The sequence below is a fragment of the Callorhinchus milii genome, unplaced genomic scaffold, assembly GCF_018977255.1.
Source record: "Callorhinchus milii isolate IMCB2004 unplaced genomic scaffold, IMCB_Cmil_1.0 Scaffold3, whole genome shotgun sequence".
NCBI lineage: Eukaryota > Metazoa > Chordata > Chondrichthyes > Chimaeriformes > Callorhinchidae > Callorhinchus > Callorhinchus milii.
The window spans coordinates 57,157,236-57,184,761 of record NW_024704744.1 but is presented as its reverse complement, the minus strand read 5'-3'; the positions used below and the strand labels follow the sequence as shown (position 1 = coordinate 57,184,761).

The window sequence follows — 27,526 nt, the reverse complement described above, 5'->3', positions numbered from 1 at the left end:
AGTCTGATCCACCCTCACAAAGAGGAAGTGGAGATATTGGAATACAGAGCTAGGTTGAGCACTTTGTCACTGGGCTCAGGCCAGACTTGCCTGGGCCAGAGAGGCCAACTGATCACTTGACTTGCTTGGGTGGTCATGAAGACAGATATCAGATCCGCATGGTCCTTTGATGATTTAGGCCTAGAAAGTTTTGGGGGTGGAGTGAAGAGTTTTGGGGGTGAAAAGTTTGGGGGGAAGGAGAAAGGTTGTCTCTGTGGACAACCCTCATTCCCTTGAGGAACGTGTTTCGTATAATTTGATTTACAGTGGGGACCTGACCTTGCTCATAAAAACAAAGTCAATTTGTCATGTGAACTAAAACTCCAAGAGAAGTGAAAATAGAAAGAAGAGCAAATATTAAGCAAAACATGAAAAATTTTGAAAACCAGACACAAACAAGACACAATGGATATGACTAAACACTTCAGAAATAGCCAAGAAATGAGGAAATGCTCCATGGAACACAATGATTTCTGTGTTGCAGCAACAAGAGGAGAAGAATCTTATCTGTGGAGATGTGGAGACTAAGTTTAATTTGTGCTGGTGTGTAAATTGATTAATAGGTGGCAGGGCATTTTTTAAGGAATTTTCACTGTTGGGGACTGAACTCAAAGGGTCACTTTTATCCCACATCCAGCAACATTTAAAACAAATTTCTATAGATGAAGAAAAGCTACATGTAGTTGATGAGGACTGTTACAAATACAACAAAGTCACTGCCTAAACGGTGACCACTTGGTGACTGCCGCGAAAATCACCATTACCTTTAATATTATTATGGAAGGGCAATTTACTGGAGGGGAATTTTGAAATTACTGCTGGGGAATTCCTAGGCACTGGTGGGGATTTTCCTCACTGCTTTATATGTTAAGAAATGCCCTGATAGGTTGAAGACTTTGCTACATGGAGGGTGTTCTGTGCAGAACTTTCCTGTGTTGTGGTCAGGGTGGGGTCCGTAATGGGGGAGGTTTTGTGCAAGAACAACAACAATACGATTGGCTGATTATTTTGCTATCCTTTCTTGTTTGCAAGAGTGAATTGTCAGTAAATATATTTGATCTTATGTTACTAAAGAGAATTAATGAAAATCAACAACAAAATTACATTTGTAAAGTGCCTTTCACGTCGGGAGGGTGTCCCAAGGCGCTGCACAGACTGATTTACAGACCCGAGCTGGGGGTTGGGGTGGGGGTGGGTGGAGGGCAGGGTGATCGAAAGCACGGTTGAAGAGGAGGGTCGTGAGGTGGGTCTTGAAGGTGGCGAGGGAGGGGGCGAGGTGGAGGAACTGCGGAATGGAGTTCCAGAGGGTGGGGGCAGAGTGGCAGAAGGCCCGCCCACCAATAGTGGGACGAGTGAAGTGGGGAACGTGAAGCAGGCCAGAGCTTGCTGAGCGGAGGGAGCAAACAGGGTGGTAGGGGATTAGTAGATTGGAGAGGTAGGGGGGAGAAAGACTGTAGAGGGCTTGCTCCTCATAAAAGTGTTAACATTACTGGTGTCTGAGTGCTGGAAAAGGCACTGCTCAATGCAAACTGTGATTTCTTCTCAATGCAAACTATGAGGAACCTCTTGTAAATTACACTCTGAGGAGATTAGATTGGAGCTGAAGTCTGTTTGGATGAGACTTTAAACCAAGGTCCCACCAGCCTGTTCAGATGGCCGTTAAAGATCCCCTGCCACAGTTGAAAAAAGAATTAAAGTAAGGAACATGGTGTTTTGTTTGACTATCAACTGTCCTTTAAACTCCATATTCATGCCTTGACCCGTTCAGTTTTCTCCACCACTGCAACATTGCCCGCCTCCACCGCTGAGACCCTATCCACGCTTTTATCACGTCCCGGCTTGACTATGCCAACAGGCTGCAAATTATTCAGAACTCTGCAGCTCGTATCCTCTCCTGTACCTAACCCTAACCCCCATCCTTACCCGGCTCCACTGGCTCCCCATCCCCAACAGGATCGAATTCACTTTTGAAGCTGTCCATTGTCTTGCCCCAACCTACTTCTGCAACCTGCTAAAACCTTACCAACCTGTCCGCTCCCTCTGCTCAGCAGGCACTAACCTGCTTCATGTCCCCCTCCCAGCCCGACTCACCATTGATGGGCCTCCAGCATTTCTGCTCCCACCCTCTGGAACTCCATCCCGGAATCCCTTTGCTTTGCCCCTTCTCTTGGCTCCTTCAAGGTCCGTCTCAAGTCTTTCCACTTTGGCTGCGTCTATGGTCATTTATCCCTTGCAATTTGTTTGTTTGTTTGACAAGTCAAATTGATTGTTATTGAGTTTGGTAACTAGTCACCTAATGAATCAACTACTTCTACTCTCTGAATAGTGTCTGGATCAGTGACTAGAATGAAGACAAGAAGGAACTGTCCCTTGTGAGCTTCCTAACACACTGAGTCCGGAAGTAATCTTGCACTTAAATCCAATCGTAAATTGAAAGTTGTTTCTTTTTAAAAACTGTAGAAAAACAGCTTCCAAATTAAAGAATTTTCTACATTCTGTGAAATCTTAAATGTTAAGGCAAAGTGGTCTGAGAGGTTAAGACAAAGTGAAATTGCGGGTTTAAAATCTCACAGTTAGGATCCCTTGTTTAAGTTTAAAAAAACTGGCATAAATTATTAGATCATGATTAAATTGAATATATGATTTTTTGCACAGTTTCTAAATCATTATTGTTAAGCAATGAAGTTTTGATATCACAGAGTGCAGGCTTGAAGGCTTTGTTGATCTTGATAGTGTGAAAGAACTGATAGCATCAGGTTATTTCACTTCACTTATCTTGTTACATATTTCCAGATTTACAAATCATAACATTGAGATTAAACTCAACTCACTCTGCAGCTGTTAAAACCTATGTAGAGAAATATTGTCCCAAGTAATTGCGAATGAAATATAAAGAACCAGAATACACTGTAAATATCAAATTTATTGTAGTGAAATTGTGTGACTATTCATTGCAAATTACTTCACACAGAAATCTTTTGGATAGCTTATATGTACAATATTCACACTTGATGTTTTGTAAATTTTAACACGCTATGTTACATTGCACTGTGATACAGGGTTCATTTTAACTATGATAAACATCAATATTTTTTAATGTTTTCTACAAATATACATCTGCATCATCTAGATTTTCCGCTCTATGGTATATAATCTCTATTAAATCAGAGACAACGAGTGTTAAAGACTCTATGTACTTAAAGGTGCTTGTTCACTTAATACAACCAAAGAGGTCAAAAGGGACAACAAAAATTGGAAACAGAACATTACGTTTAAAAACAACAACTTTTTAAACAATTATTGATAGGACATTAACACAGAATGTAACATGAGAAAAGGTGCTGGCAAACATCAGGGTTTGTACATTGTTTACACATATGACTCCTTAGGATATGGATAACGGTTAAAGGTCTGATTGAAGCATCCCCCTAACTGGAAGTTCTTGTCTCTGCTTATGGATTCAGACAGAGCTCTCCCTCTGTATTGGTGTGGCTTCTCACATATTGTAAAGTGGTTTGCATGGTTCTCTGCAGTTTGTGTATTGTAACAGTCTGAACTGCTTTTGATATTTTGACAGGATATTTTGAATGGGTCATCTGTTAATGAACAAGTTTTATGACCAGAAACAGATCTACAACGCATGTTGTGTTTGTTCTGGATTAATGAATATGGTGTACCTTCTTCAATGTTTTGTTCCTTTTGCGACCAACTCCTCATGTGCTTCACTGTCATTCCCTTCATTGCGAGAATAGGGGGGGTATTATGTATAAGAGCTTCATTATAAGAAGGTGGAAAGCCCCGTTTTTGACTGTCCACCCGCTGAAAGACAACATCAGGGGATGAGTGATACGAAAACTTTGAATTTCCACTCTCATTCACTGCATCCTCATGCACAGTCTCACAGGTGGATTGATTTTCCTTCAGCGAGATTTCCTTGCAGCAATCCCTGTTGCCTTGAAAAGACCTTGTGGGGCAGCTTAGAGTCTTCTTCAGTGGTTTTTTGGTTTTCTCTATGGCGAACTTTGCATTACTATCAGGCTCTTGGGTCAAACTAGTCAGGCGTTTGATGTGATGTTCTGAGAAGGATTCCTCATGTCTGGGGCACGTAGGGGACACAAGTGGAGAATTGGCAAAGACAGAACTCTCAGACAGGTTTGAGCATGAACTAGCTAATGAAGAGACAGAGGAAGCCTTGGAGGACGAGGCTGTGGACAGCTCTGAGTGTGAACTGACATTATAGATGAACGACTTCCTTCCCTTGAACTGATATTTTGGAAAGCTTTCCTCAGACGTTTGTTTTTTCATTGATGGATTCTGAAAGTCCAGATCATGGGGAGTGATGGAGCAGTCATCATGACTTCTTGCAGCCAATTCCTTCTGGCTGATCTTTTTGGAGCTATTGTTTGTGGGCAGTATTGGCTCCGAGCATCGTCTGTTCATCCTCCCTGAATACTGTTCAATAATGACTGCAGAGGGACATACAGTTGGAGACATTTGTGGCAGCACTCTGTTGGTCATATCTATGGATTCAGTGCTACTTAAAGTCATTGTGCAGCCTCCAGTCTCCTGGTCATTCCTCATGCGATAAATCTGATTATGTTCCATTCCCCGTGCCTGGTCGCTGGCTGATAGTTCACTGCAGCTGTTGTTTGCTCGCCTTCTCTTTTCGTTCTGTGTGTCTCTCCATTCCTCTTGATCTGTGCTGTCATAGGCAGAGTCATTTTGGTGGGACAATGACACATCTATAGTGAAAAAAATAAGAAATATTTTGTATTCTGGTTACCAACTATCATTTTATTTTCCTCCCTAATTTCCTCTATCCTCTCCTGAAGGAGCTCTTGCTTGCTAGGGTTCAAACTCATGGGCATCATTCACCCTTCACTATTTCACTCCAAGTGGTCATTTTTCACGTGTAAGGCTGAACAGTAAGTATCAGAAACTTATGCAGTATTGTATGTGTGTGTGAAGGGGGGATAAGGGTTTGAATAAACAAAAGCCCAGACTAGCTTCACCTGATGTCCCCATATATGCACGTACGCACACACACACACACACTTGCATTTTTCAACAAGGGCCACTGGATAACCTATGATGCCGACAATTGTAGAGCTCCATCTGCTGATTTATCTGAGATCCGTTAATTCAACACAGATTGGGGATTGAATTTAAGACCTTCTAGTTTTTGTGTGGAAAACAAAAACACATTTGATTGTGTCTTTAGCAAATGAGCTGTGTTAGGAGTTTGTTTTTGTAAGGTAACATTGATAAGTGATGCTCCTATATGTGTGATGTTCATATGCTTATATGATCAGACTAATTTATGAGATTGACAGCCTAGTATAGCCTCCAGTAAGTGTCAAAAAATTAAATGATCTTTTGAGCGTCACACAGACAACGCACGTGCTACATACCTGAGTGATCATTGTAGTCTGATGCCACTTGACATGGTTCACCCAAGAGCATGGTTATATTACCAAATATTTGACAGCAGTTCTCGATCAAAAATTGCATTAGAGTCACAATCTGTTAAGAAAATACATTTGTTCAGGTTAAGATTGGCAAACACACTGAAATCTATTATCAGATCCAATCACTGAACTGTCTGAAAAGCTCTTCAGTAAATGCTTGCAGTTAACTTAATGTCATTATCAATGTTTCTTCATGTCTATTATTAATATATATAGTTGTATATAAATGTATATATATAAACATTATGATGTAATCATTCTGCTTGATCACCACTTTAAAAGTCCTTTTTTCAAAGGTTTATAGTTTTCCCAAGGTATAGTATTCTATCGGGCTGTTGTCTATATATGGTCGCAGTTTTTTCAAAATCTTTTAACAAACAGAATCAGTTGTTTGTGTTATCTTTTACAGTGATTCCAAATAAGGAATCTCATGTCTACTGGAAGTAGATCATGTCAGAGTGGAGGTCCCACAGGTCAGAGTGACCCACTTCCTGCTACCTCTTTTGTACAACTGTATTTCTTATTAAGAATCCTATCAAGAAATATCGCAAATTAGAACCTCCATTATTTTACCATGACATCTGGCCTCTGTTGGCAAACTTGAAATGAAAGTGCACCATTCGGGATTCATTTCGGAATTAATTCAATAAAATCTTTCCTATTTTGCAGACAGATTGATTGAAGGTTCCAGGGCAGAAGCTAGTATATTTACCTTAGCAGAGACCTCTTGCTGAGCTTCGAGTGCTATATCTTTGTTGGGCCAGAGCATGTTGGGGCTGATGCAGATTGCAAGATTGTAAGCATCCATCTTATTGACCTCAGAGTGTTTGTTGATGTAATAGAGCAGACAGAAGAAGTAGCGAAGCAACGCAAGGTTGTGGCTTGGAAGTTTTGAAAGAACCCTGGAAACAAAAAAATAGCATTATTTCAAATCAGGTGCTTTGACAGTTGAAGACAACTTCCCCCAAATAACTACTTCTGCAAATTTCCATTGAGAAATCCCCAGCAACAACTTTTACTGTCTTGTGACCAGATGTAACCAATTGCTTTCAAACTGTTCCACTCCCTAGAGATTATGCATGAATTTTAAGCAGAACAATATCAAGAATCACATTGAGCTGAGTGTAGAGCATGTAGCATGTCCTTAATTTATGCTCCATTCACCAAAGTTTGCCATTCAGTTCTCTTTTTAATGACCACTAGTCCCTAATTTGGTTATACATTTTTTTTAAAAATGTGATAATATGTGATGTAAGTCAAAGAACGAAATTTCAGTATTACTCAGGCAGGACACATCAAACAGCAAAAAGTACCTCTATAAATAACGGTACGCTAGGTAGGCAAAGAGGCTAATGTTTCACTCCTTATAGTGGATGACACTTACTGTTTGATCGCCTCTGTTCTTTCATTGACATCCTTCTTCTCCATTGCGGCCATCCAACTGTCATACAGATCAGCTCTCAAGATACAATTTGGAATACGTCGTAGAAAGTCCTGCAACAGCACATTGAGAATTAGCCATGCTGTCATCCAATATAAAACACACAGATTGAGCTCCAAGTATTGACCTGTTGCAATATTCCATTAACTTCTACTTAGAAGAGTGAGTTTGAATTAATTTACCTTGAAGACTGCCGTCAACTGGACCACTGGCTCCTCCTCCAGATTGACTTCTCTTCCCATGTTTAGCTTTGCTGTTAACTCCTTGCAAGCCTTCATGTTTGCACACTTTCTAAATATTCCTATGGATGAGGGTCCTTTCTTGAAGAGGACAGTCAGCATATCCTAAAGTAAAAAGAAAGCACCAATACTAAATTAATCAGAAACCAGTCAACTGAGAAACAATTATTTTCGGTGAGCACTCCCTGATCTTGTGGTGCTTGTGACTAATTTTGTGAAAAAAAGTGTAAATGAATGATTATCATATATTACATATATTGCTGCTTTTTGGGTTCAATGCTAAAAAATAGCGCTTGAGAAGGAAACTAAGATTTCAATATGTCTCGTATAAAGCACTTAAAAGAACAAAAAGTACCTCCATGAATACCAATATAGTGTACAGGCAAAGGGTTGTTGGTTGCGGTGCAGACCGAAAGTGTACAAATTACAATCGAAACAAAATGGAATAAATTGCACCGGACAAAAATCCAAACACTTCTACTGACTTTTCTTTACAGTTGTTGTACAGACACGAGAAACTGAACTGTGTCCTTCTGTTCTGAACGTTTTGACAGTAAAGAGCACTTTACCACCAGAACACAAGGTGCCTGAATTTTGTATCTACAGTTAAATATTGCACATTAGCCTAGCTAAAAGCTACCACTTTGCTTTGATTGTTGGACTGCAGCATGCTTTATGTATGTTGAAATGCTAAGTGAATAACTCCACTTTGTGTACACTTCAGTTTCATTTGATTGTTATTCTTTGCTGTCAAGTTAGCTCAAACTGTTTCCATTAGAGTAAGGAGCTGTAATTATCTACTTACAAGGATTGGTTTAGGAAGTGTGCCATCACCCTCGGAGATATCCTGAAGATGTCGATTAAAAAGGCATTCTTCCTGAGAGGAGACAGACTCTGTCTGAGTTGAGTTTCTGCGGAAAGGCCAAGCCATCTTTGTTCTGTTTTTCTTGCAGTGCTTCGAATTGCCGTGCGAGTCAACTGTAGGGACAAAGAAGAGCTATTGCTTAGATTGTGCGATGTTTCAACAGGGAAGAACTGATAAAGGGGAGGCACCGTTCCTTATCTTTCAGCTTTAGCCATCTGAAGCAAAGAATAAAATCTATCTACATTTCATATCAAACTGAATATATAAAATAAGTTACTTAATTGAACGACAATTTCTTAGTAAAGGAGTGTGGTGAATTTTACAACAATTAATTGTTGTTTGTAAACAAGGATAATGTACAGCTGCTTAGAATTGCGCTGGTCATGTTCAGAATGGAGATTGTGCTGTATATTCTGTGAGAATTAAAATACTTTTCTGCTGTACGCTTGCAATGACAGAAATTCTCAATTATTATTCGAATTGACTGAAGGAATTCTACTGACATACCTGGACAGTATTTCAGTTGAAACTGGCACTGGGGTATTTGAGACACCTTTGAAGGTTTTCTCTCCAGGTCAAACGCTGGCACCTCTGCCTTTCCCTGCTTTTCACTCGACTTCTGCCGCTGGCTCATTTTAATGGCAAAGGGATACTCGTGACCTGTAGACAATACAAAGCAATTGGAAGACTTGCCGCAACTAAAGAAACAGCTTCCCTTTTGTACTTCCCCTCTTCCTCTTCTGTATTTTGCGAACAGTCAAAGGAGCAATCTACATAACGTTCTGCTATTTCAGTCACGAGCACCTTTAAAACTGATGACTGATGATACATATAATAATATTATGAAGAATTAAGACAATGCTTAAGGCATTACTGGACCCACTGCTTTGTGAACAAACAGTGTAAATGCTGCAGTGGTTTGATAGTTCTGCACAAAACCGCAATGGTAAAACCTCAAGATGGAGGGAGACTTCTTTTTTTTCTAAACTTACCGATTAGAGAAGATGGCGTATCCTCACCGTTTGAAAATAATAACTTATAATCCTGGGCATCTCCCTAAATCGATTTTAAAAAAAGTTACAGTGAGGCAATGCACATTTGTGTTAGCTAAAATACTCAATCACTATACAGTAAATTCTGTGAACCTCTTTGAGACATCTTCCCGACATGAAATGGGCTATATCAAAGGCTAGGATTATTATTATGCCACTGTAAAAGGGTGAACCTAGTGTTTGTTACCACTGAACCCTGGACTGAAGAGATGGATATCTCTTCAACAGACATTTCTCAAATATAATCCAAAATAAATGATACCTTAAAATCCTTCATATACATAACATGTCATTCATCTCAATCGAACAAAATCTAATCGCACAAGCCAATATCAACCCACAATTGTTGCAAAATGTTGTAAAGTTGTATTGAACATTACTCTTGTTGTTTACTAACTTGCCTGTGGTAGATTTGTTCAGAAATGTGATTAAAATCACACTCAAAAATATTCAGTTTACAGACTCACTCAGACTGAGTTAGCCAGCAATGTTCTATGGTGTAATGTTACTCACCATTTCAGCTGATTCCAGAGCTCTCCTCACCACCTCACTGGCAGGTTCGATGTTGCTTACAGTTAGTGTTTTAAGCTGTTAAACACAAAAACACACCACTTTAGTATCTCAATGCTGACAATGAACATCTAAACCTGGTTATAGCAGACTGCAGCATGTTTCTCCATAGACCTACCTACACCCTGCATTCATCACTGATTTATGTCTCATTCTACAGTTCAACCCCTGATTGACAGCTTACGTGTGGTCTGACTGTACTACACTTACCTAAAGCAAGTGAACGCTATCAACATATCAGAAACTGCTCTGTTGGTTCCTTACAATCAGTTCTGATGCCCCCCCCCCACCACACACACAGACAGTCTCTCACACAGTAATGGAAAGTGCTTACAGCAGTTTTACACATTCAGTTCAATAATTTATAACTTTGGTGGCCGTCATTTCGGCTCCTCTTGAGAGGCTAATCTTTCTCTTCATCACAGACACTAGGCACACACAAAAGTGTCCAACAGTAAAGAAAGCAACTTCTCTTCTAAAAATAGAGGGATCAACATTATTGCTTCCCAATACCTGCAAAATAAAAACGAATTTTGCATTGTGTTACCCAGTGATTCAGTGAAGCCTTCTGTACATTGAAGGCGTGCTCTTTCACTGTTAATAGACCTCATTGTTTAGGCTGTTTATTGACTCGATTTTCTTTGCCGTAGTCAACTTTCTGTATACTTGGAGCCTAGTAATTCGTGGAGTCCTGTAGCTCAGTGGTTGAGCACTCGCTTTGCAAGCTAGAGACCTGAGTTCAATTCCAGGCAGGGTGAAACCTTGGGCAAGTTTCCTTACTCCACACAGAGCCTAATAATAATCCCTCCAAAACCAAAAAACAATAATAAATTGGTCATTTTCAATCCACGACTGTTTGTGGGACATTGCTGTGCGCAATTGGCTGCCGCGTTCGCCCACAAATATACAGTCAATTCACTTTACAGTGTGTTCTGTGAAGCGCTTTGGGACGTCCTCCCGACGTGAAAAGCGCTATATCAAATGCAAGGATTATTATTATTATTAATTCAGTAGATAAGCTTTAATAAGGTAATCTGCTAAACCATATAAACCTACCAAGACAGAAAGACTTTAAACTCACCAGAACAGAGTTGCTTAAGACCTTCATTAGTATTGTGAGTTCTGTGACTTTAGGCTCCTCTGTGTCTTTTGCTGATTTAATTTTCCTAAAGAGAAATAAACCATTGTCATTAAAAGCATTCCCAAATTGGTACCTCAGTGTGCTTTAGAGCTGAGCGTGACATTTATGCAGTCACACTGTTTCTTGCATTTGGTTGATACTGCTACTGTACATATTACCCTCCAACTCTACAGCACTAATGTGAACACCCCCACATTGAAATCAGTAACTTTTTTTATGAACGTTTTTCTTGACTTTCAGGTTGCACGGAAACTCTCAGGATCATAACAGGTGCAAACATTTAAACTTGCATTGGAGCTATTCGTTAAACCAAATGATGGCAAATCCTTTAGCATCAACTGTAACATGTGTAGAACCTTGTAGGTTTTTCATTACTTGCTGTTCTATATCACCAGTGGATTAAGCACATGGCAAGAAAGCACTAATATAATTGTAACACTTACCTAAGGAGAGTATCTTGCCAGTGGTCCTTTACATCAGGTGAACTGTAGGTAGAAAATCACCATGACATCCAGTTAACAGTCCATCAGGCTAACAGAGAGAGTCTAAACAGGACATCTGTACCACCCGCACTATATAAAGGCCGTGGGTGGTTGGAAATTCTCAGAGTAGTGGAGACAGGAAATTGCATCACGGCATTTTGTCACTAGTTTCTTTGCTCAAGCTTCCTCCTTCCATATTAAGAAAGTTACTGCTGTTAATATCTACACGTGATGCTTGGAAAAAGTGTGAAGTAACGGCACGGTATTCAGTGGGCTATGCTCTTAATGACGTGTTAAGAAAGTAAGGTGTAAACAGGTAAGCAGTGGAACAGTAGGGGAACTACAGCAAGAGACTAAAAATACTTTGTTAGTGAAAGTTGTAATTGTAGAAAACAACCAACAAGTGTTTGTATCGTAACTGACATCAAATGAATTGAAATGAAATTAAAGCTTTCGAGACCGTTCATAATTTCTTGCGGAGGATTAAAATGATATTTATAGCATTTATTAAGAGAAGACTCTTAAGAAAAAAGGCGATCAGAGTCACTTTCAATACACATCAGACCGGTCCGAAGTTCCACCTAGTCTTAGCCTGTAAGAGTATGTTGCCTTAAAATTTAAAATGAAACAGAATGGAGGAAATTTCAAAAATTTAGTTATTATATGGGAGCCAGGGTTTTTTTTTGCAAATAAAAAAGGATCCTAAATAAGATTAAATGGAAGAATTTTCACAATTCATAATTGTCAAGACATAAGCTTGCAGGTAACTGTGTAGGAAGTGGGGCAACATTACATTATTTTAAAGGGAATTTTACTGTATCAGAGGCCTTGGTAATGCCTCCAGCTACATTAGGATTGTTAGTCACTTTACTGTAATGCGAGTTTCGCTGTTAACAAGGATATCACCATTGTAAAATTTGATATGTGTGAGTTTATCATGGAAACATGGGTGAGCAGTTGGGGTCTTGGGGCAGTTATGAATTGATGACTTATGTTGTGTAGTGTCTCCTCAGCTAATCATGACAGCTTCCTAGTCACTGAACTGACTGCATCACAAGGCTACCATAACATCAGCTAGCAACAAGGGAGGCTATATAAATCACAGAGAGACATCAAACTGTAACATCAACAAACAAATGAACTGCGAGAACTAAACATTCAGATTGTTTTCCTCAAGAAAATACTTTCCACATAAAGTACCGTTGTTTTAAATAAGCTTGACAAAAACTGCCCGAGTTGAGAGAAAATTATAACCCAGGCAGAGTAGTTAGCTCTTCCCAATTTAAACATAAATTTTATAACAGACTTGTTTTTATGTTTATTTTCCATGACTGAAATATAATAAAGTAATGAAGAGATTTTTTGCATTGGAATGTCTTTGCCAACAAATAGTTCCATATTTACTTGCGACCTCCTTTGAGCTGGAGCCTTATTCATTTTAAGTTTTTGAAGTCTCTTTCCCTGCCAATTTTCTCCCCCCTCTCCTGGAGGCCGTCAATATACTTTTTCCATCTACTGCTGGAGTGTGGTTCCACTGGTGCTGAAATGTGCTTCAGTTATCTCACCCAAGAAACGCTCATGCATGTGCCTTGCCAGTAGACAGAGTAATTCACCCATAGAGACATCAGAGATGAACCTGACCCCATCCTCGTTCAACATCTACACTCTCCTCTAACTGCATTCAAATGCTTATCTCCATGATCAGGGCAACTTTCAGTACCAGGGTTTTTCTCAGGCTCTACCACTGTGCTGAAGGCTGGGAGGGAGGGAGGGAGGGAGGGAGGGAAGGATCACATCAAACACGTTATGAAACACCATTGATTTCACACCATGGTTTCTTGGAAGAGACACACTTCTTGTATCTCACACAAAGGGGTGCTTCAGCAGGAATCAATGCTGAGCCTGATATTGTCTTCAAACCCATATCCCCAAGTGCAGAATCAATCAATAAGAAGTGATGAGGAATAGTAACTGTGGCTGATTCTTCAATCTCTAAGAAGTACTTGCTGACGCACAATTTAATGTTAGCAGACATGTATATGAATTCAAACAGACAAGTAGGTAGACTCTGCCAAGATCACTTCCTATAATTTTGAATAACCCTTGGGGGATACTATTTAGAGATTCCTTAATGTTGTTTGTCTACAGTATGTATATTAACAGGAACTGGTACGTTGCAAAAAATGTCATGTGGACTTGTGTGCTGCAAAAGTCATTAGGAAAAAGTCTATAGGCACAGGCGTACTTTACAAGAAGAGATATGTTAGCCTTGGGAGACCAGCAACGGTTCACTAGATTAACATCTGGACAGAAGGGCCTTAGCTGTAAGAGAGGCTTGGTAGATTTAGGTTATAGTTCTTAACATAGAGGAGGTTAACAGGTGATTTGATTAAGGTATTTGAAAAGATGTAAGAATTATACAGGGGGATCCATTACAAGCGCCTTATCACGTCTTTGAGACGTCTCAAAGCACTTCACAGAATATACTGTAAAGTGAATTGACTGTATATTTTGTTGGTGAAACACAGTAACCGATTGTGCACAGCAGTGTCCCACAAACAGTCGTGAATTGAATGACCAAATTATTATAATTTTTTTTGAAGGGATTATTATCCCTGGAAAAGGGATCCGCCAATTAACTAACAACCGGCTTCCTACTTACTGCTAGGTACACTTACTGCGTGTGGAGTAAGGAAACTTATCTAAGGTTTTGCCCTTCTCGGGAATTGAATCCAGATCCCCTTGCTTGGGAGGCAAGTGTTCTAACCACTAAGCTACAGGACTCCACGAGTTAAGCTAGTTTGCATGCAAAATAATGGAGGGGTGTTTCCAAGGCCATAATATCATTGAGTAGTTCAGATAGATAATAAAGAGAATAAAAGATACTTCGCAGTGATATAGGCCAATAATCATAATGGGTTTTGACAGTTCATACGAAGACTAATAAATGGCTGGGAGTGATAGAGCCTGATAGATCACTAATACAATAGTGATTACAATATTATAATCTTATTAATGGCTTTAGGTAGTTTGTATGTAGAACAACACTTCTCTGGAATGAATAACAAAGAGGTAATCTCAATGGGGATTTCAGACATTTGTATAAAGATTAAAAAGATAGCTGGTAATTGTATCACATTTTTCCGCCTCAAAATGGTTTATCCAATGCAGACAATGCTTGATAGTAGACATCTATGGTGTAGAAATTGGATTCGAAATATAATGAGAAACAATCATCAGCTGATTTTGGGGAAGTAATACAGCCAATATATGTGTTATGAATCACAAGTTTCACATCTCCATTGAAAGATTCCCCTGGACGTTTCAGCACTGAAGGTGATTTTACATCTCAAAATTTCCACATTACTGTTTATCTACAATGTGCATAACACAAAGAGGTTTTAGTTGTTACAACACATCCTCTTTGCTCAATCCTGTCCCTAGTTTCGATTCTTAATCCATGCAGTTCCTATAACCGTATTTTTCAGTTTAAGAATAATTTCCCAATTCTGATGCACTCATTGCGCTTGCCAAAATAAATATGTACAGCTAACTTTTTAAGCATGGCCGTACTTGAGAGGTGCGTGTCTGCATTTGCGTCCAAAAACACATTACAGACAAGCAAGCACGCTCCTCGTAAGAAAGCTGACCTTTGGTCAGAGCTGGCCATGTAGTGACCTTCACAATGCCAATCTTTAAAGTAATTTACATAGGATGTATAACATGGAAATGGGCCATTAGGTCCAAATAGTGTGTGTCAGTGTTTACACTACACATGAGTTTCCACCCACTGCTTACTCCCTCCCATACTCTTACATTCCCTTCTCCCTCGTGTATTTCTAATCTCTGCATTTAAATAGTTACAATGGTAGAAATTCCACTTTGTCCTAGATTTACTTAATTTTCATAGAATTTCAGGCCCTATGAGTCAGAAATTTGTGGGTTCAAGTCCCACATCGGGACTTTGAACTCAAACAGTCTAGGCTGACACTCCAATGCAGTGTTGGGGGAGTGCTGCATTCTTTGAGGTGCTATCCTATAGATGTGACATTAAACCAAGGTCCTGTCTGCCTGTTCAGGTGGACGTTAAAAATCCCAAGGCATGATTTGAAAAGAGAAGGGAGATTCTTCCAGTGTCCTGACCAAAAATATCCCAGATAAAATTGATCATTCATTTCATGACTGTTGGCAGAAAATATTGCTGAACTACAATCAAAAGGGACAAATGTATCAATTTATTGAGAAAGCCCAACTTTAGTTCATATAGACTGTGGTGTCTATTGATCCTGAGCAACATGCATCAAAATAGTAACAGTATTAAAAAATAAATCATTGAAGTGTACAAAGAACTGGTGGCTGAAGGAAACTACAATTAGCTTCAATGTTCCTCGGTTAGGAGAGAAAAAGGTTAGTGTAAGTTCCTGTTCCTGATCATTAACTTCCTGGAAAATGTACAATGCGTTTAAGTCAACCATTCAGGGAATTGAGGAAATTTCTGCAATCCGTTGCAGAACTGCATTCAGTTTCATTATGCATCAAAGAAAAAACACACAGTGTATTATGAGATTATGAAGGGTCTCAATAAACAAAACCCAGAAGGCCACACTGACCACACAAGAAGGGAGAATTAACCAACCGTGACAGTTATGGATAATGGCTGCCTCGTAAGTCAACCGCAGAACTGAGGAAGTTCAGTAAAATTGACCCCCATTGATTTAAAATGTGTGTGTTAGAGAGAATTCAATTCTTGAAGACTATTTCTCACACACAAAGCAACCTACTTGAAAGTGACGACACAGTTGATGATGGGCCAACCGATCACGATTGATCTCTCTTGGTCAACACAGACTTCGCTGATCTCCTCTGTGCACAAGGCCGTCCACAGCTCGCACATATTTATTCTTCGCTTCAGTCGAAAACTTGAGGCCGATCTACAAGAGAAGAAAGAGCATTGGATCATTTGCATGTAATTTTATCTGTCATCTAAAATGACTCCTTTTTTAAAATTGAGAAAACTGCGTGAAGGACCATGACTGAATATTACCAAAGGTGAAGAGAACAGGAGTGAAAATGAAATAGATTGATCTTGCCTTATAAACCCTAAGAACCAGTCTTTGTTTCCAATATAATACAACAACAACAACCTCCAATTATATAGCACCCTTCAGGTGGGGTAGGGTTTCAGAGACTTACTAGAGAGCTGTATGATCAAATAATGTTACAATACAGAAACAGGCCAGTTGGCTCAACAATCTTCATTGCTGTTTTTCTCCCCATGAGCCAATCTAATCTCACAGGTGCCTTTTGTGTACATCTCTGATCAAAAGATGATAGTCTGAATGAGGGCTAACATTGAATTTGAGCTGAGACCCTGAAGGCCAAATGATGAAGAAACTTAATTTAATTTGTTTTGCTTTTCTACCTTCAACTTTCTTTCCTTCCTCTTCCTCATCAGAAGGTGGTGACTCGCAATGTGGTAGAGTTCGATGGGCAATCCTGCGGTTTCTGATCCAAATGGGTGAGTCTGGACAGTGAAAGGGTACTGAAGGCCAATCTATTACATGTGGTGTCTTCGATGATGTCGGATATTAATGAGATTTTCCCATTATATTCACAAATCACCAGAGGCCGACCTAAATTTCACTCAAATAGAGAGCCTCACAGCTTAGCCTGATCCTGCCTTTATTTGATACCTTCACACACGGATATTCCAACAAACATCAGCATTTTTTCCTATTTTGGGGAAACTAAACCATTGATAGAAGCCTCACTGCTGCCCCGACATATTATGGAGCGTAGATCAAACCTAGGAGCTTCCCATACTGTATGCTTCCGAACAGCACCAAATATACAATCCACCCACTCAACTATCGGGGTGGCCCAGAACGCATTTCACTCATAACATTAACGTTGTGGTTAGGGAGTACTGCTGGCTGCTATTAACAGGAATGTATAGTAGGCATTACTAATTACCACCAATTTTTCAAACCTTTTGTAAACTCTTTAGTGCAACACAAGCAAAATTAAATACATCAGCTTATTTGTGTCCTTGAGGAATAAGGCTTTGAGCAAGCTCGGACTACTGCTCGGACTATACGAGATTAATATGTTTTGGATTACGGTAAATACATTGCTTATTTGTATTGTAATTCTGACAGTTGGTTTGCTTGGACTGATAATAATTCTTACTCATTGCTATTAGTTTCAGTGCAAGTTTGACTTCTCTTCCAGAAACTTGATGACAGTATTAACCCCGGACCATTTGCCAGTCACAACACTGTTAATTAACACTGGTCAGACTAAATATGAAACTGCCTCTCAGCTAACAACAGTTCAGGGAATATGTGGGATTGAGACTCTCCAAAGAAACGTCACCCGTGTTAACCCTGTATGAGACAGTTTATGAGTAATAAATACCTTGTTTTCTGCTCTTTCAGGCAGATAGATACGATCCGAAAAATCAAAGTAGGTGGCAATCATGGTGACCTATAGACAGCCTCCATCTAGTGACATCAACAGTCTGAGATATCAGGCTGAAAAAACCCGAGAGCTTCAGAAATAGCATTTGCATTAAAACACTTCTGAATTAATGCGTAGGATTAGTATCTGAAGTTTGCTAAAGAAGCTGTCTGAGAAATTCAAACAATATTTTTGGGTGAATAACTTTGTTTCCATTCAGCTTGCGGATTCTGACTAAAGCACCTGTCTCCATTATCGCTGTTGCCATCTGTCATCCCAGCTCCGAGATCTGACTTATACACCACTGAGTTTTATCAGATATCGCTCCTGTAAACTCCCTTGATCTAAATCTCTTTTTATTTCCCAGCAATATTATTTATTTCTTATTTCTTAATTTTCTAATTTTCTAAAAAATATATAGAGACTTTTCTGTTTTTACTGACCTATCTACCCACCTGAAACCAGGATCACCTTAGTGAAGATCCATCTATTTACCTGTGTTCCTACCCGGCTGAAAAGCTCGTCAAGGCTCAACATTTCAGGTCTGGCAGAATTGAGAAACGTCTTCATCTAGAAACCATTTTCCCACAGCTTTTCTAGATTCTGAACAATCTTAAATTTGAAGATTGACACTTTGGATGGCTGAAATGTCCTGGATTGAGGTGGATGTTAGTATAAACGTTTTATTTCAGCCACTTTAGGGAGTTTTCTTGACACGATTGTGCCAATATAGTAACCGGTAAAATGTCTGCATTTTTGTTTCTATTTAACTTTACCATCTTTGGAAAGTGAGGTGAAAATGCATTGGCAGCCAGACATAAGGAGACATCCATCGCCTGTCATAAGTGACGAGCAAATTCAAAATACAAGTTCCACATAATCTGACGGTCTTGGAGATCTGATAAGTTTGCAAGAAATATTCAGATGAAAAAGGTCATTTAGTCTGTTTGATCTTATTATTCTGCCATTTTTCCCATTCCAGCATCAAGCTGTTGCTTCCTCTTAATATTTCTCTGACTTCCCTCGCTATGGTGGGAGACTGAAAATATCAATAATCTAAAACTTAAATCAGCGTAAAGAAACTAAACTTCCCAATTTCCCAATGCTTCGGTTGCCAGTGAGAGGATACAGGACTGACAATAGGGCAGTAACAATGGGGTTTAAAGAGGGCTGTTTTATTACAGTATCTTTACAGGTATCTCTTTTTCTTGGCCCAAGTTAAGGATAATTATATACATCAGGCAGATTATTTGACTCATTTAGGAATAAGATTTCAAACGGGTATATTTTATTGTTCAGACAGTACTCTGTCAGCAGAAAATGGATATGTGATGGATTTACCGTAATTATGCTGTTTATTTCTAACTCTGGCTATTTTCATTCCTGTAGTGATAGTAATTCTTACTCATTGCTATGAGTTTCAGGGCAAGTTTGACTTCTCTTCCAGCAACTCGCCTTATCTGAAAGAATTAGCCCGGTCTGCTTGCCCGTTACATCTGTAAATGTTACCTTTTGTCAATAAAAAAAACAAGTAGTTGGATTTTTTTTGTGACATTATAAAAGTGTTACACCACAAAGACCCTTTGAGATTTTTTTCCTGCTAAGTTGACGTCATTTGTAAGGGCAGGTGTGTGCGTGTGTGTGAGAACGTGAGAGAGAGAAGTTATCATTGATCTGATGGACAGACTGCCTTGTACATTGTTAGCTTGACAGGTTTGATGTGGTTATCTGTGGGAGCAGCTGCGTCACAATGCAAATTATTTTGCGTGGTATTTTCAGTGCTTTAAATGTCCCCCAGTCTCCCCCAGCTGGGAGGGCGGCTGAGTGAGTCACGACCATCCCTACGACATTACCAGTACTTTTGACACCGTTGTTGCTGTAGTGGGCAGGAGGAGGCGAGTTGTTGCAACAATTCATGTAACCTTTGCTACAATAATGATAATACAACATGAAGTATATTCACTGGCTCTTTGAGCCAAATGCCTTTTTCCTATTCTGTATCATTCTATGTAATTGTATGTAATTCAATATTGTAGGTGTACTGAGAATATTTTAAATTCTGTTTTCAGTAAGACCATAACTGCAGTTTTCTTGGTGAGTATATTTATTGCCTCTGTTCGATTGGAGGTGTTTCTGTTTCTGGTGATCAAGATCTTAACTAATGGTCTCTGCCTTTCCCGGCTGGATCTCTGACACTGAGAAGTCCCTGGTTGGAGCATAAATAATAATCCTTGCATTTGATAACCCCTCTTTCACATCAGGAGAATGTTTTAATGCCTTTCACAGGATTTATTGCAATAATAATAATAATCATCCTTGCATTTGCCTTATCATGTTGTCAAGACATCTCATACCACTTCACAGGATGTACTGTAAAGTGGTGTGACTGAGTATTATGTAGGTGAATGCAGCAACCAATTTGCACAGAGCAATGTTCCACAAACAGCTATGAAATGAATGATCAATTTTATATGGGGGATTGTTGCTCAGGTCACCGGATTATGCTATTATTGGCTACAGACCAAAAATGGAGCTGAATAAATATGGCAGTGTTGAGCAATCTTTTCACACCAGCACATGTTCCCAAGGAATAGTGAACCATTGCTTTTATGACAGTGTCAGCCTGGCTCAGTGGTAGCAATCTCATCTCTGAAGCAGAAGATTGTGGGTTCCACGTTGGGAATTTGAGACTCACAGTTCACGCTGTCACTTCAATGCAGTGCTGCGGGTGCGTTGCTCTTTTTCAGATGAACATTAAATCAAGAATCTGTCTGCCTGTTCAGCTGGATGTCAAACATCCCATGACACTTTTTGAGTCCTGTAGCTCAGTGGTTAGAGCACTCGCTTTGCAAGCGAGAGACCTGAGTTCAATTCCAGGCAGGGCGAAACCTTGGGCAAGTTTCCTTACTCCACACGCCTAATGATAATCCCTCCAAAACCCAAAACAATAATAAGTTGGTCATTTTCAATCTACGACTGTTTGTGAGACATTGCTGTGCGCAATTGGCTGCCGCGTTCGCCCACAAATATACAGTCAATTCACTTTACAATGTGTTCTGTGAAGCGCTTTGGGATGTCCTCCCGACGTGAAAAGCGCTATATCAAATGCAAGGATTATTATTATTATTAAAAGAGAAGGGAATTTCTCCCAGTGTCCTGGCCAACAATCCCCTAGATAAAATTGGTTATTCATTTTAAGCCTGCGGGCAAATTGGCTCTCTCGCTCGCCTACAAAATACACAGTCACTGCACTTTATAATAAACCCTGTGAAAGGCTTGAAGACTTCTTCCTGAAGTAAAAGGCGCTATATCAAATGCAAGAATTAATATTATTTTATTTCATACCTGGCAGTTTTCTTATTGTAAGTTCCTCGAACAAGGCACTATAATTTAATAAAACAGATAAATTAGTCATCCGGATAAAGATCCAAAAAAACGAGTGAACACCAAAACGTCCTCACATTCAATGCTTTCTTTGAAACCTGACACATAAAAAATAAAACATTGTTGAAGTAAAAGTCTCCATACTATAGTCTATCTCGGTGTCAACATGTCCCACCTTGTAAAACTCTCGCCTTGTGGTTGTTTGTAGGTCATTATTACTGCATGCACATTCACTGCCATGTTTACTTACACTTACAGGGTTTCATAATAAAAGTCATGTGAAGCACTTTGACAATATGATAAAGCACTCTAGCAGTGTCAGGATTATTCATACATTTACCTTTTACAATGGCTAAATATAGCAATTTTCTTGTTCCTAGGAAATCCAATTTCAAACAAGTAACAGGAACATTTTCATTTTTAGTAATCGCTGTTTAAACAGAAATATCTAAGGTACATTATAAAAATAACAATCCTTGCATTTGATATAGCTCTGTATCACATTGTTGAGATGTTTCAAAGCGTTTCACAGAATATATTTTGTGGGCAAAACACGGCAGCCAGTTCACAGCATTGTCCCACAAACAATCTTGGATTGAGTGGCCAAATTATTATTATTATTTTATTTTTTGGAGAGATTACTATCCCTGGAAAGCAACCCGCCAATCGACTAACAACTAGGTTCCTACTTACTGCTAGGGGAGTATGGAGTAAAAAGACTTGCCTAAGGTTTCGTCCTGCCCGGAGTCGAACCCAGGTCCTCTTGTTTGCAAGGCGAGTGCTCTAACCAATACACTACATTGACTCATTCTATATTAATCTGTTCAATTCCTTGCATTGAGGTTAGAAAGATTTCTCTGCCAGTTGGCACTGCACTGAACTGAAACCATGCATTCAGATCTCCTTCAGTGTCACCCCCCACCCATGTTAAGGTAAAAACAGGAAAAGTTCTGTTTTGTCATCCTAAAAACTCCCTCCAACTGTGAAGCAATTAACAGTCATCTCAAAGCGTTCTCTTCTACAATAACTGAGTTTGGTGAAATTACTCAGTCGTCTGAAAAATCTTAACTGACTGTTCGGGAGCTTTACATTCAAGGCTGATAATGATGATAGAAACACAGATTGAAATGGATGTGAAAATATGACATAAATCTTTCCAAACATTCAGCGGCGGTCAGCAGATTATTGCAGTGCTTTAATTTGTTGCTACCAAATAGAGATCTGACTCACAGTGATATCTGAGCACATATGGTGTTCACATTCATAAGAAAGTGAATTCTATGTACAGCTTCAAGAGTAAATTGAATGGATTTTTGACAGCAAAATAATAATAATCCTTCATTTGATAAAGCGCCTTATGTCATTGAGCCGTCTCAAAGTGCTTCATGGAATATATTATAAAGTGAATTGACTGAGTATTTTGTGGGCAAAACCCAGCATCCAATTGCGTACAGCAGTGTCCCACAAACAGTTGTGGATTGAATAACCAAAGCAAAATCAATCAGAGGTAAATTGAATAGGTGGAGATTGAATTTGAGAATGAGAATGAGCAACGATGCTCAGTCCTAGGTTTGGAATTAGACATGAATTAGACTTCGTCCATCAGCCCATTACTTCCACTTACTATGCAAACCTCTGCCTCATCGCTCTCTGGAGGAAAGCTCTGCATTGGACTCTCCCTGATTCTCTAAGGCAGCCAAGCAAGAGCTCCAATTTTTATTGATCTCCCTCATCTACCTATTGAAGCCTTGCTTGCTCCAATCACAGGAGATGGATATTCATTTCACCCACAAATTATACAGCCAATTCTTTTTACAGTATATTCTGTGAAGTACTTTGAGGCATCTCCACAATCCTCCACATTCCTACCTCTGTGACCTGCTAACACCATAACAACCTGTCCTTTCCCTCCGCTCAACTGGCCTGCTCCACCATTGGTGGTCGGGCCTTCAGCCTCGCTGCACCCATCCCTTTGAACTCCATCCCACATTCCCTTTGCCTCTCTCCCTCTCTTGTCTCCTTCAAGACCCTCCTCTTCGACCGATGTCCTCCCAACATGAAAGGCGCTGTACAAATGTAATGTTGTATTGTATCTTAATAACGTGATACAAAGTGCTGCATCAAATGGAAATTCAAGGATTATTATTATTATCTACTCTAGTCGATTCCTATAACCTCGACCATGGTTCTCAACCAAAATACTTATTCAGTTCGTATATTTCCACCTCATTCAAATTCACCCACAATTCAGGAACCACAATTGGTGCCCACAGGATTCTCATTATCAGAGCTCATTTGTCAATCCTGCACACAAGGCGACAAAAGCGAGGCAGGACAGCAGAACGTTCTGGAAAGTTGAAAGGAAAAGTACGCACTTTGACTTTGCAATGACCAACATGTCACTGAAGAGGAAGAGGTGTCTCTCCTTAGTCTTCATTCCCACTGTCAGCTGCACGCAGTCCTCCATGATCAGCTCCGAATTCTGATTGGCCAGTCCCAATACAAAAGGACATTGGTCCAAAGATACAGCTGAGAATCCATTCTCCCTGTAAGAGACCAGAAATGGAATTACGCACTAAAAAACCTTGAGTAACAAAAATACAGATGCATAGAAATACAATAGATTTCAGCTAAGGTGCTCTGGTTAGGATGTGAACAAATGACATCTCCAGCATATTGCACATAGTTATAGACATCATGCCAAGAGTGACAGAATCTGATATATATTACTTCCACAAAAGCCCCTTCCATTATTTGTAGATGACTATACTATTGCTCCAAACACATAGCAATGCACCACTCACACTTAAATTATCCATTCATCAAAGGTTTACAGCACAGAAGGAGGCCATTCAGCCAATTGTGTCTGTGCTGGTGCCAGCTACCCCACTGGGACCATCACCTCTAATCCGATTCCTCTGCTCTTTCCAAAAACCCTTTGATAGTATTTTTCTCAAACGTTTTTGCCTTTCTCTTTCAAATGGACTGAGCTTCAGGAACCATTTGTGACCATTCAAGAACAGAGAAGCTACGCTATTTAGCGCTCCGAAACGCTACCCATGTGAACTATATAAAATTGTTTTTGCCCACAAAATACCAGGTCAATCCACTTTACAGTATATTCTGTGAAGTGCTTTGAGACATCTCAATGACATGATAATTTGCTATATTAAATGCAAGGATTATTATTAGTAACTACATCCTCTCATCCTTGCTATGATCCTAGTGAAGAGAAATTTGACATAGGGTACTTGGATGCAATCATTCCACTCCACAGTAAATCCTGTGAAGTGCTTTGGAATATCCTCCTGATGTGAAAGGTACTACACAATATCAAATGTAAGGATTATTATTATTATTCATGATTTTCTAACATAAAATCTTAGCAAAAAAATCCATATTAATTAAAAGTGGGGTTGAGAGGGTTGGAGAAGATACAATCAGAGGAGAAAAGGAAGAATTCTATATGACTCTGGAATTTGTAGAAAAATGTGCTTGTAATTTACCACAGAGTATTGGGCTGATCTCACTTCAGCTTCTTGAAAACTGCAGATACTTCATTAACATAAGTTTTGTTTGCGTGGGAGTCGGTGTTATATGAGGGTGGTGAGCTCAAATGGGACAAATAGTGTCCAACTGTTAACTTATCTTGCAGCTCATGGCCTGGATTTCAACTTGCACACATTCAGCACAAATCCTGATCCAAAAATATATATGGAAATTGAATGCACTGGACTCTGTACACTGAAGGTTTTCCTCTTACTCTTACTATTAGGGTTTTCCCCCTCTTTGCACTGCAAGGAGCTATGTTGCCTACTCTTATCATTGGATCAGTTCTTCACTTTGTTGGTGACATTTGTGGGCAATGCAATCCTGTGAGTTAATTTAACGTATGTATGCAATATCTCAGTGGTTCTCTTATAAAAGTACATAAGATCTGAAAATGATTAGAGAAAGTAAACTCTGAAGTTAAGCCAAGGCAACAAGAGGTCACTGTTTCAGGATTGTGAAGGGCAAGTTCAGAGTCAGACACCAGAAAGTATTTCTTTAAACGGGGTAATTAATAACAGGGTAATTGAAGCAGGTTGTCGGGTTAAAAAAACAGGTTCTTTAAACGGTAATTCAAACATGTTGTCATGAAGGGTGGTAGGAACAAACATATTGGTCTGACGTATTTAAGAAACAGCTTGAATCTATGATGGGAGGATGTTTGGGGGAGGTGTTCTGGAAGGATGAGATCATATGGGCTAAAGGGCCTTCTTCATTCCCAACTAATCTTCTTATCTTGTATAAGATAGGTTCTGTTTATTTTTTTCTTGCGATAGAGAAAGGTAAAGCTGATTTATGTAGAAGGAGGTCTGAGTCTCAGTGAGGTATGGTGTGGGTTGGCCTGACCACAGGAACAGTTTGAGGTAGGAGATGCTTGGAGTGTGGTCTCTTGGATATGTTTCCAGGGGGACATCTGTCACCCATGAAAACATTCCAAAATCAACCTTGCTGCAATGCACCTTTGCATCAGTTGGGTGCAAGGTCCTGGCAATGCGAATGACCGAGGGCCCTTCGACTTTTGCTTCATAATCCAAACAAACATTGGTTTGCAAACCCCTTCCCCTTCAAACTGAAAGAGGAAGTATCAATGTGAAATTCTGCTATTGGTCTACAATTAGGCCAAGTGGAGGCTTTGCCTCTTTTGCTTCACTGTAGTTTACTTGTGGTTACAGCTCTGCAGTGAGATACTTGCCAGTGATCTGTGTGTTATCAACTATGTCACTTCCTGGTTATAAACATAATGTGTAGCTCTGACCTGCTAACTGTGCCTCTGATGCCTTCTTGTATCTCTTACAACGATACAGAATGAAAACTCTTTTGACTACAATTATTTTTCCTTTGTGTGTTTGAATATTTATGTGACTGATTCCCCTCAAGCGTGGGGGTAGTGGAGAGAATTTCCCAGAGAGTTGTGACATCAGTTCTGCGAGACCACCCACTTTCCTCTGCATAAACAGATTAACCTGATGAAACACTTTGCTGCTGTGGTCTTCTGATAGACAGGGTTACTCAGCACTGCAGAGTGCAAACCTCCCTTTGCATGTCTACGAAAGAATTAATAATAATAATCCTTGTATTTAATAAAGTGCCTTATCATATTGTCAAGACGTCTCAAAGCGCTTCACAGGACATACTGTAAAGTGGATTAACTGCTTGCGCACAGCAATATCCCACAAACAGACAGGGAGTGAGTGATCAATTTTATTTGGGAGATTGTTGGCCAGGACATCAGGAGAAACTCCCTTCTCTTTTTGAATAGACCCACAATAACATTATGGGAATACTACATTCCATAATGTTATTTCCTAAATACGTTACAGTACAAACTCCATTTTCCTCTGCATAAACAGAATAACCCTGTTGAAACACTTTGCTCCACAAGTCAAAGCCATATCACATTACAGGAGTTAGGCACCTGCATGTTACAGCGCTACAGAAATCACAGCACAAATGGAGGGCAATTCAGCTCTTTGAGTCCACCTTCAATGAGTAGCTTTCCAACTGGAGCTAACACCAACACTCTGAACCCAATTCCCTCCTCTTTTCTCAACTATATATATTCCTCTTCAACTGTGTATCCAAATTCCTTTTGAACGTTGCTAAGGTCTCAGCTTCAACAGCTACTTGTGCCAAAAGTTTCCATACTTTAAAGCAAATCCTCTTTGTGCACTTGAAAATGTTGATAAATGTTCTTGCTCGGAACATTTTCTGCTTCTGTCCTGCAAATAGTGTCGCTGGTGTTGTGACTTGCCTCAGGAGCTTGAGACACTGCTCCTCGCCCTCAGATGCTGGCTCATGCCCCGGAGACACTGGCCCCTCGCCCCGAGACACTGCCCCGCTCTCCTGAGACACTGGTTCCTCCCCCTGAGACACACTAAGTTCACTGTAGAAGGTTATACCTGAAGCGAGGACTTCCTGTGGTTTGCTGAAAGTCATTTCTTCCACTCAGCATGCTCCCTTTTGAAGTATATTAATAAACATTCTCATACGTGTGTTAATAAGGTTTCCATTCCTCAGGAACATAACCCAAAGGGAAAATATAAAAAAATCTAAGTTCAGGTGTGGCTGACTGAGCTGCAATGTGGGGTCTGCTTGCTTGAATGTACAGGGTATCACTTCCCAGCTTTAGGTTATAGGTCAAATACAGCCTCACATCAACATCCCCTCCTCAAATGTCCTGACTCCACTGAAGGTGCTTGAGAAGAAAAACAAATTGCTGCCATAGGTGGCGGGTGGTTAAGGCTAGAGGGGGCTTAGTTTTTTTTAAAAGAGTGCCATTTGAAATGAGTACCACAAACATTATTTAGTGCAGCAGTAATAGATTTGTTAATCAGAAT

General features: G+C 39.7%; 2 protein-coding genes across 2 annotated transcripts; both read right to left on the bottom strand.

Moving 5' to 3' along the window:
- Positions 1-2,944: 2,944 nt before the first annotated feature.
- Positions 2,945-11,394, bottom strand: tagapb (T cell activation RhoGTPase activating protein b). The gene is made up of 11 exons (XM_007893888.2): positions 11,259-11,394; positions 10,756-10,840; positions 9,618-9,692; positions 9,045-9,108; positions 8,560-8,712; positions 7,993-8,165; positions 7,131-7,292; positions 6,892-7,001; positions 6,220-6,409; positions 5,451-5,562; positions 2,945-4,781 (listed from the first exon to the last, which is right to left on the bottom strand). The coding sequence occupies exons 2-11, from the start codon at positions 10,780-10,782 to the stop codon at positions 3,409-3,411; spliced, it is 2,439 nt and encodes an 812-aa protein (XP_007892079.2). The 5' UTR covers positions 10,783-10,840; positions 11,259-11,394; the 3' UTR covers positions 2,945-3,408.
- Positions 11,395-14,667: 3,273 nt separating this feature from the next.
- LOC121848541 (rho GTPase-activating protein 20-like) lies at positions 14,668-27,125 on the bottom strand. Its single transcript, XM_042333114.1, has 4 exons — positions 26,941-27,125; positions 23,516-23,686; positions 16,079-16,228; positions 14,668-14,671 (listed from the first exon to the last, which is right to left on the bottom strand). Exons 1-4 carry the CDS (start codon positions 27,123-27,125, stop codon positions 14,668-14,670), a joined length of 510 nt encoding a protein of 169 aa, XP_042189048.1.
- Positions 27,126-27,526: the final 401 nt, after the last annotated feature.

Excerpts from the sequence above, each read along its gene's own strand:
- tagapb (XM_007893888.2), bottom strand. The coding sequence starts at position 10,782 with ATGAAGGTCTTAAGCAACTCTGTTCTG. Across the intron at positions 7,293-7,992 it reads CACTTCCTAAACCAATCCTT|GATATGCTGACTGTCCTCTT; the intron begins GTAAGTAGATAA and ends TTTTTACTTTAG. Across the intron at positions 7,002-7,130 it reads AGTTGACGGCAGTCTTCAAG|GACTTTCTACGACGTATTCC; the intron begins GTAAATTAATTC and ends GTGCTGTTGCAG.
- LOC121848541 (XM_042333114.1), bottom strand. The coding sequence starts at position 27,125 with ATGACTTTCAGCAAACCACAGGAAGTCCTCGCTTCAGGTATAACCTTC. Across the intron at positions 23,687-26,940 it reads CAGTGTCTCAAGCTCCTGAG|GGAGAATGGATTCTCAGCTG; the intron begins GCAAGTCACAAC and ends GGTCTCTTACAG. Across the intron at positions 16,229-23,515 it reads TTGGTCATTGCAAAGTCAAA|ATCGGCCTCAAGTTTTCGAC; the intron begins GTGCGTACTTTT and ends CTTCTCTTGTAG.